This window comes from Panicum hallii, chromosome 9, assembly GCF_002211085.1.
Source record: "Panicum hallii strain FIL2 chromosome 9, PHallii_v3.1, whole genome shotgun sequence".
NCBI lineage: Eukaryota > Viridiplantae > Streptophyta > Magnoliopsida > Poales > Poaceae > Panicum > Panicum hallii.
In genome coordinates this window covers 55,174,578-55,184,106 of record NC_038050.1, presented here as the reverse complement: position 1 = coordinate 55,184,106, position 9,529 = coordinate 55,174,578, and the positions used below count along the sequence as shown (strand labels likewise).

Genomic DNA, 9,529 nt, shown 5'->3' with positions numbered 1-9,529 from the left:
AGCAGTGGCAGCACAGCTTCACTCTTGGGTAACACTGACAGCGGTCACTGTGCCTGTAGGACAGCACACGACCATATCCAGGTTGTGGATACGCACACTATCTTCCCAACCGTGAAGGCTACAACAGGGAGCTGGAGATGGAGATTTCCATATCACTTAGAATAGGTTCCTGTTGGCCGGGCCCGCCTGTCGGGACCCCGCACAGTGTAAGCACCTCCCTTGAACTATAAAAGGGAGAGTGCACTCGTTAGAAGAAAAAGGTTCAGACAGACACATACAAACACAAACTAAGGCGCATCCGTGCTCACACCATCAATACAACGCCAAAGTGGACGTAGGGTATTACGCTCCGGCGGCCCGAACCACTCTAAAATCCTTGTGTCCTTCCTGCGTTCATCCGCCCACCGATCATGCGCTCCTAAGTCTTCTCCAAACCCATCCTAACTAGGATTAGGCGGGTGTATTCCGCCACCCGGCTGGAGATTTCCTCCGACAGTATACTAATGCACGTATTTTATTTTTTAAAAAGTTATTTGCTAAGTAGTTCACTCGTTTACACCAACGTTGAAACAACATAATAAGGCCACGCATCAAATCTCTTTCTCACGATACCTTTGAAACATGACATCGTGTTTTAGGCGTCATATTTAATAGGCTTCCAAGGATACTTGCTCCTCAATGGTACTACGGTTTTTATTTCTATTTCTAGATTCTAGAAAATTCATTCTTTTGGTGCAATTTCCTTGAGCCGTGGTCTTCAATGGTACTATGTTTATTTTTTTGAAATTGTGATATTTTGTACTTTTGCAAGTGTAGGGTGAATTACCTGTAGCCTTGAAAAAGATGCTTCTACAATTTATTGAACCCACCAAAAATATATCTTGAGAGCATATTCAGTTGGAACTATGTATGTTAATATATTTTTTTATATAAATTAATCAATATAAAATCAGTTTAAAATAAAACTAATTCGTGTTTCCATTTTAAAAGACGGTGACCTTCCTATCACTCGCGCGCAGGGCGCGGGCCAACTACCGTCTACCGGGACCCAAACACCATCAGTCACGCCGGCACGGAACGCGCGTGGGCGCGGCCGCCGCCGCCCGAAAGAACAATTAAGCGGAGGAGCGGTTCACCGGATCGATCGGCGTGGCCGCTCACGGCGTCACGCGGACCCAACAACCGCCTCCGCGGCTGGAGCTGGATTTCGGAAAGGCGGGGGCAAAAAATCAGGCCGGGGACGGGCGGAACCGGGGAGGAAAGGCGGGGGGCGGCCGCCGCTCGCCACCCACCTAACCTGCACCCATCCCGATCCGACACGGCACACCGCCACGCCGCGCGGCTGCGGCTGCGGAGGCGGGGGCGCCCGCGCCCACCGCGGCACGGGCTCCGCACGATGCGGCGCCGTGTGACCGGGTGCCATCACGCCCCCTCCGGCCCTCCTCCCCCCCTTCCCCCCTCACGGCCGCACCCGTCCGCCGCGCGCCGCGAGGGTACGCGACAAACCCCGCAAAACCACCGCACCGCTCCGCCCGCCCACGCGGCCGCAGCGGTGGGCGATGATGCCCTCCCCAGCCGGTCATTTCACCGCGAGGGCGCGGCCCACGCCCAGCGGCCCACCACCGCACCGCCTCCTCCGCCTCCTCCTTTTATGACCGGCTCCCCTCCTCCGCCTCCGTTCCCCATCTCCTCCACCACCAAACCCTAGCCGCCTCCCTTCGCCGCCGCCGTCGCCGTCGCCGCTGACCGGTCATGTCTTCCTCGTCCTCCGACGCGGCCAGGGACGATGTCTCCTCCCCGGACCTCCCTCCTCTAGCCGCGCCCGTCGCCGCCGCAGCCGCTGCGGCCGCGGCCGCGGCCTCCTCGATGGGAGGCATGGGGCTCGGCGGCGGGGCCTCCGGGCGGAGGCTGCCGCCGCCGTGCTGGACGCACGAGGAGACCCTCGCGCTCATCGAGGCGTACCGCGACAGGTGGGAGGCGCTGCGCAAGGGCAACCTGCGGGCCGCGGACTGGGACGACGTCGCCAACGCCGTCACCGCGCGCTGCGGGCGGTTCCCCACCGCCACGCCCAAGTCCGGCGTGCAGTGCCGTCACAAGATCGAGAAGCTCCGGAAGCGGTACCGCGCCGAGCGGTCGCGCTCCGCCGGCCGGTCCAAGGGGCCCAAGTGGCCGTTCTTCCCACTCCTCCACGACCTCGCCGGCGGCGGCGTGCCGGACCCGAGCCCCAACGCCATCGTCAAGATCAAGACCAAGGGCCCCGTGCCGCCGGCGTCCACGCCTTCCCCCGTGTCCTCCCCTTCCTCCGAGGAGGCCGTGCGGAGCAGGAGCCTGCACGGGCTCATCTCCAACGGCGGGGCCGGGAGCGGGCTGCGCTTCACCATCCCCAAGGCCTCCCGCTCCAGACCCGCCGCGGTGGCTGCTTTCAATCCGGAGAGGAACCACGGAGAGGACGACGCCGAGTCAGAGGCCATGGCCGAGGTGGCCGACGCGCTGCGGGCCGTCGGAGAGAGGTTCCTGCGGATGGAGGAGCGCAGGCTGGAGCTGTCCCTCCAGATGGAGAAGGAACGGATGGAATCTGAGATGAAGCGCACCCAGACGATGCTCGACGCGCAGCAGCTCTTCCTCGAGGCCTTCCTCGGCAAGCAGCAACAGCACAAGAAGGCGAGGCTCTCCCCAGCCTCCAGGGCTATGGAAGAGGATTGATGACAGACAGCTGCTCCGCTTCTGCTCTGTGGACAATGTGTTTATGCTTACTTGCTCCGGTGTTAACTGCTGTTCATGCTAGTAGTTTTTGGTAGTTGTTGACTTGTGATGTTATCAGTAGCGGTTTACTCTTCTTGTGTATGGATGGTGAATTGAACTCAACAAGGGGTTTGGGGCAAAGGATGTATGTGTAGGATATGGATAAGGAGGGAAGGAGGAGGTTTGAATCAGAATTTAAAAGTCTCAGTTGTAATCAGTGAACCACTTGTTATATAAGTTATGATGAGCTGCCGGTGTTATGTTGAAACGCTGCAAGCTTGTTCAGATGTCATCTGCCCGTTGTAGATTTTGTTAGAGTTTACTTGCTTGATTTTGTTATAAGAATTCTTGTGTGTGTTTGAGTTTGACTTCCCAGGTGCTGGCCCGGCAGTCGGCACTGCGTGTGGTTCTTGAAATTTGGTGAGCAAGCATGTGGCATATCAACTTTACTGAAACTGTGTTTTCTGTGTTAACTGCATCTGTTGCAGTCAATCCGTCAGGAATGTTTCCTAAGCTGAAGCATTACGGGGAACTCTGCTGATTTGTATAGTACCACGATTGTTCAGCTTGTTTTTCTTTTCTGTGTTAACTGCAACAGATTAATGGAGTAGTAAGCTATGGTAGCAGAACTAAGATAATAACAAAGCACAAACCACAAAGCTTCTTCGCACTATAGTATATCAGAGATAGGAACACATGAAAAGAGTCTTGCAAATCGTGGTGACAGATAGAAACAAATATTTCACCCAGACCCAGGTAATTGTGAGTACATAACGCAATACAGCCCTTCCGCTCAGAACAACAGAACATTTAGATTAACTGAAGATCAAAAGGCGGCAAAAGAACATCCAGATTAACTGAAAATCAAAAAGCATACATCACATAACTAGAGTTACTCCATTGCAACTTTCTGGTCAAAAAGAGGGCTCCGAACAAAACTACAGTTCCTGAACATCTGCCAATCCGGTTGATTTCAGATAATTGCAGAAAAAATCACGGATGCACATTTTCTAAGTAGAAGGATGTATTAAAGTTTGATCTTCAAGGGAGGTACGACAATGAAGAAACTATGTAAGGGCCGCGTCTTCCGATTCCTGCCTATCCGGGATGCACAACACTGGAACTATACCTCTATACCACGATATGTTGGGGAGATTTTCTAGCTCAAGAAAACTAAATGTATCGGTGAATCACATCAGCCCAGTAGGATCAGTAGTAAGGGCTGTAGCCGTACCCCAGGAACCTCCTGAACCTTGGTAACTTCCTAAAGAGAAGATAAAACAAAAGTTAGAAATATAATTCGGAATGAATCGGGAAATTCACCACATTTCATGAATCATAAGGCTTGTTTTCCAGATCAACTTCTGCACTGAGAACATTTTAGCCATGTTTTTCCCCAGGGAGAAGCCAACAAGGAAAAGGTTAGCTTCACAGAGAAGATGGAGAAGTCGTTTGGTAAATGTTAACTTGGAAAGGTGAGAGAGAGAGATATGGAGGTGTGGATGGGCACAAGTTTGAGAAGCCATAAATGACACTCCTAACACATTCATTTCCTTTCAACAGATGAGCTTAGCTTCTGGAGAACCTAGGCTTACAAGCCACTCATTTCATCCAGATTCAGATTCATGCTGGAGAAGCTCAAGTGGAGCTAGGCCAAACAAGGACTCAGGGCACCTCAAAGCTCAAAAGTGATAATGTGAAGATTACACCTAATCAACATAGCACCTTCATGTGTAGCATCTTTGCACATCCATGTGTAATGTATCTTCATGAAGAAATGTCCTTACCCATATGATGGATAGAAAGGATGCCTTCCCCTAGATTGCTTCATTCCTGGAATGTTGGTTCTTTTTGGACAAACCTACATTTAAAAAGAAGCAGACAAGAAATGTTAGGAAGTTGAAAACAAATCACGTGTAAATATTACAGAAAGTTCTTTTGGACCTTCAAAGGACGGCCATGAAGTTCTGTTTCATTCAAAAGAAGAGCATTCTGGACAGCCTCAACTTCATCAAACTCCACATAAGCAAAGCCTTTTGGTTGACCAAAGCTGTCTGTCAAGATTGTCACTCTGTTGATAGTTCCACAAAACTGAAAATGCTGCTGAACTTCCTCTGGCAAGCAAGCATAGTCAACCTGACGCAGGGTGACACATGTTTTACATCTTACTCACAATCATAGCAGACTAAGATCTATATGACGTCATTTTAATTCATTTTTTACATGTAGACATATAGTACACCATGAATCCTAGCCACAGAAAGAAACAATTGAAGTTTATTGATGTGCTCCCTTTGAATACAGAATCATTGCTCAAGGACTGCTGCCCCAGTGTTTAGGACATGCTTGAATGACACTAGGATAAGCAGCACGAGAAGAAAACTCACATTCCCGACATAGATGGAGCGAGCATCCACCTCAGCCTTTTCAGCTGTTGCTGCTGCAGCTTCAGATTCTTCTTCTGAGAATACAAATAAAAAGAAAAATAGTGGTAAACAGACTATAGAACTCAATGGAAAATTGAAGCAGTACGCCATTGAAGCATTGGGGTGGGGGGAAACAATTACTGCACAGCACCTGCAATCAGAATTATGAAGTGTGTAATAAGTAAAAGGTACTTAAATACAGCAATGAACCCTTTTATTACTATGATTGTATAAAGTATAGATGGTTTTACAAATAAGTAAATAAGCAGAGGTATATGGTATGACACATATCTTACTTTGACACCTTCAAAATATTGCAGAATACACTGTTTTTCTAAATAAGGTCATGTGAAAGTTTGTCTTTTGCTGCCAATAAATTTTTAGAAGCAGAAGTGCGAATGGGGTGAAAGAGATAGCTATAAGCAATTAAGCTGGGCAAAAGCTTTAGTCACATTATGTCTATGAGTACAAATTGTGCTTTCTATGGAATATAGTGTTGACATCATCATGGTGCCCTATGCAAACACAGCTGTGCTGTGTAACCAGAGAAGAATGTTATGCATCTGGAATCTCCATTATGACACCGATAAATTCTAGCGAGGGGACATAATGCGTCGCAATTATCTTTTTGTGTTTACTTGAATGCTTTCATCACGGAACAAGATGCCTGATGCACATATTTCCTAGCTGTACTGGGCTCATAATCGAATTCTAGGAGACATAAAAGCACCATTAGACAAAAATCAAAATGCAGCCCTGGTCTGATGAACTGATGATTCTCTCTAGAGACACAATTGTTAACCACAGAAAATAACATTCTAAGGGCTCCTATGGAATGCAGGATTCTCAAGATGTTCAATGCCAGAATGTGCTTGCTTAAAGCATCTCCGATAGCTTACCTACTGAATTGTAACTATACTAGGCATGATTTGACTTCGGCCACATATATCGATCATTTAGTCCTCAAAACAAGCGGTTCAATTTCAATACAAAATACTATCACTGACCAACACAGCAAATAATGGCAGGACACATATATAATGCTCATCAACCCACGTAACACCTAAGAATGCTGAAGTGCAGCATCCAGTATTCATCAATCCACTCTAATTAATATATTTAGTTTACTGCAACCAGACAACACAACATCTCCTCAAACATGATCAAATAGAATAGCCAATAGCCATTTATTGGCAGAAAACTGAAGCCAACCACATAGCACCAGAAGGACCGACATGCTCCAAACAAACAGCACCGCAAGTTCTATCACCTAAATGGCTATATTAGGATGCTGTACTCCAGTATCCAGCCAACCTCCTGCCTCCACATTTCAATTCAGCGCCGACTCGCACAGAGAAAACAAGCCGCCAATGCAACAAGCAAACAGAGATGGTTGTGTTAGCGACCGGATTACCGTGCGATGCGGCGGGTGGTATCTCGAACTCCAGCTTCTCCAACTCGCGCAGCCGCCTCCGCATTTCCTCAATCTCCTGCACGCCACAATACCCTAACATGCATGAGCACCGCACGCCACCAAACCATACCAATTACCAAGCAAAACCATCATCGCTCCAATCCCTCCACGTAAGTAAGGACTAAGGAGTCGGCATTGCAGAACACGCGCGTGCGCGCAGGCGCAGGCACACACCACACGCACGCACCTGATCCCTGGTGGAGAGGCTGGCGCGGAGCGCGGCGGCGGAAGGGTGCCCCGTCTCTCCGTCCCCGACGGGGCAGGCGCGCGCGCGGCCCCCCGAGCCGCGCATCTCGCCGCCGCTTGGGCCTCGCTTCGCCGTCATCGTCGTCGCCATCTCCTTCGCCGCAAGTGCTGCTTCGCTTCGGTGCGCTCCCAACTCCCCCCTCTTGTCGCTCGCTTGTCGTGTCTGCGACTCTGCGTGAGCGTGGCGGACGACGCGGTGCGGTTTCGGTTGGTCCCGGAGATGCTTCTGCAGTTCTGTTTCTCTTTTGCTTTGGGATTTGGGAGGGCCGGAGGGGAAGTGGGGAAAAAGGCAACTGGGCGAATCCAACGGTCGCGAATGTACAGGCGACGGTTCGGATCATCCCTAGACGAGAGGCAAAGCAATCTAGCAAGTCCAAAAACGTCGTGACTTGCGGTGATGCATAAGCTGGCAGGAAGCAACCTTGCCTGAGTAATCATGCATTTCCTTCCGAATAGATTTCGTAAGGTTGTGATAGGATGAATACAGTTTTGGCATCAAACATGGATCAAGTGCTCACTCGGTTTGTTCGAGTGAATTCAAGCGCACGACTCTCCGCACAAGCTCAATTCAAATGGCCACCTTCTTAAGGCATAATTGTAAAACTTGTCCTAAACGTCAGTGACTGGTTTCAAGCCATGAGCCAGTCCTTAGGCTGCCTCCAATGACCGGCTTTTGAGCTCCATTATGCGTACTTCATCAGTTTAGGAAGAGCTTTGTTACTATGCTTGGGAGGAACCTGAGGTTCCTTCCAGCGTAATTATCGTCAGCCGTTGATTACAAAAATAGAGGATTTTTGTTAAATAAGGGTAGTGTAGTAATTACTTCCTCCGTTTCAAATTGTAGGTCGTTTTTGCAAATTTAGATGCATAAATTTTGTTATGTATCTAGACACAATATATATCTAGGTGCATAGCAAAACTACATATCTAAATTTGTCAAAATGACCTAAAATTTGAAATGAAGGGAGTGTATCTAAGTTAATTTACTCTTCTCCGTTCAGTTCAACGAGAGATCGAAACAAATCCCTTCTCCTCCGTCTGGCATGCAAAGGGGCTCGCCGACGTCCGCTGCACTGGAAGTCGCCGGGCCATCACGCCGTCTACGTGTTCGTTACATGTTTATGTTCCTCTACCAACAACTTCCAGGAAGGGCACATCAAGAACAGTGTGCGACACCACGGTATCTGTGCGGCCGGCGATCCAAGAGGAGCCGGATTTCCTTGGTGGTGTTCCCACAGGAACCTCTCCATCGCCCACAGCTGCTTCTTCTAGGAGGCCAACCAGGTTCACACCGCCATCAGGAACACATAGTTCATTCCTGAGCTAGCTGGATTGAATCACATGCGGGGGTGGGGGTCTGGACGACGGCGATGGCCGGCAGCGATAGAGATTATGCGGAGGAAGTTGAGAAATGTGCGACAATTGCAGTTGGACCGATGTAACGCACAATTGGCTGAAATGTTAAATCAAAGTACCAAAATACCCTTAATTTGTAGGTTCCGGTCCATATTTAAGTTCCTTTCACTTTTTAACCATTGGATCTGGACTCTTTAACGGCTCTTAAAATTTCCAAGTACCATAAAATTTTTCATTTAGATATTATGGACTTGGTGGTAGTGATTAATTGAGATGTTAGGGTGATGCTGGCTGACGGAACGGTTGGAGAGCTACCAGAGAAGACAAACGATGCAGGTGCAAACATCAGAATGATACACCTTGAGATAGATAAAGTAGATAATGAGCATTAGTGGATCGCCGATCAACAACTCGTGTTCATCGACTCAAGCAAATAACAAAATTCAGTCATCTAGAAGAGAATCGCTTCACCCTAATTACAAAATGAAATGCTTCACCCTAATTACGAAATGAAAATTACTATGAAAACAAATGGAAAGTCTATTATCTTAATATTCTAGTGCTAAGAGAACCACCACGTTATTAGCTTTATAAGGTTAAGAAAAACCTATATTATCAGATTTTATGGTGACCTAACAATCCATATTAAACCAAAGATCCATCTCATATATACCAACTATAGCTTAAATTTGGAATCAAAAATCAAGAAAGATAGTAGTTTGAGTTCCACCAGAATTGGCAGGCAAATACCTAAATAAAAGTAGCTAAATTCAATAAAAAATGAACAAAATAATATTTCAATTTCAATTTGCATTGGAAATAAAAATACCTAAATAAAGTGCCTATTTAATATATAATTTAGTTATAGCTACAATTTAGGTTAAAATATGAACATTTATGCCATTTGAATTGATAAGTAGAACACCTAAATGAAGAGCCCATGCAAAATATAAAAAGTTTAAAGCTATTATTTTTACAATAATAAAAAATAACCACTTCAGTTTTATCCACCCATGATCTTAATAATGCAATTGGTCACACATTTCGCTCAAGTGACTAGAAATTGAAATGTTATTTGTCAAAATAAAACAAGAGAAATATTATTTTGAGTTCCATACTAATTGGAATGCAAAAGGTACCTTAATAAAGAGCCTAGCTCAATTCAGAATAAAATAACGAAAAATGATTTCATTTTTTGTTGGTTTTGGAAGCAAACTGCCTAAATAAAAAGCTTACTTAAATATAATTAATTGAAAGCTAAAACTTGGGTTTAAAAAATATGAAA

At 47.1% G+C, this 9,529-nt stretch overlaps 2 protein-coding genes across 3 annotated transcripts; one reads left to right on the top strand and one right to left on the bottom strand.

Moving 5' to 3' along the window:
- Window positions 1-1,223: 1,223 nt before the first annotated feature.
- On the top strand, window positions 1,224-3,034 carry LOC112877995 (trihelix transcription factor ASIL1). The gene has a single exon (XM_025942371.1). The coding sequence runs from the start codon at window positions 1,753-1,755 to the stop codon at window positions 2,701-2,703; it is 951 nt and encodes a 316-aa protein (XP_025798156.1). The 5' UTR covers window positions 1,224-1,752; the 3' UTR covers window positions 2,704-3,034.
- Window positions 3,035-3,620: 586 nt separating this feature from the next.
- On the bottom strand, window positions 3,621-7,119 carry LOC112876641 (polyadenylate-binding protein 1-like). Of its 2 annotated transcripts, none has more exons than XR_003225350.1 (6): window positions 6,830-7,119; window positions 6,583-6,658; window positions 5,130-5,203; window positions 4,687-4,878; window positions 4,468-4,603; window positions 3,621-4,006 (listed from the first exon to the last, which is right to left on the bottom strand). XR_003225350.1 is itself a non-coding variant. In XM_025940794.1 (6 exons), the coding sequence occupies exons 1-6, from the start codon at window positions 6,977-6,979 to the stop codon at window positions 3,952-3,954; spliced, it is 621 nt and encodes a 206-aa protein (XP_025796579.1). In that variant the 5' UTR covers window positions 6,980-7,119; the 3' UTR covers window positions 3,621-3,951. The 2 variants fall into 2 exon arrangements, 1 of the variants encoding a protein (XP_025796579.1); XM_025940794.1 differs by having other exon boundaries at window positions 4,530-4,603.
- Between the last annotated feature and the right edge of the window lie 2,410 nt (window positions 7,120-9,529).

Bases quoted from the DNA above. Each gene is read 5' to 3' on its own strand.
- LOC112877995 (XM_025942371.1), top strand. From the start codon at position 1,753: ATGTCTTCCTCGTCCTCCGACGCGGCCAGGGACGATGTCTCCTCCCCG.
- LOC112876641 (XM_025940794.1), bottom strand. From the start codon at position 6,979: ATGGCGACGACGATGACGGCGAAGCGAGGCCCAAGCGGCGGCGAGATG. The intron at 6,659-6,829 runs GTGCGTGCGTGT...TGTGGCGTGCAG, and splicing joins GCCTCTCCACCAGGGATCAG to GAGATTGAGGAAATGCGGAG. The intron at 4,007-4,529 runs GTAAGGACATTT...TCTTCTCTTTAG, and splicing joins CCTTTCTATCCATCATATGG to GAAGTTACCAAGGTTCAGGA.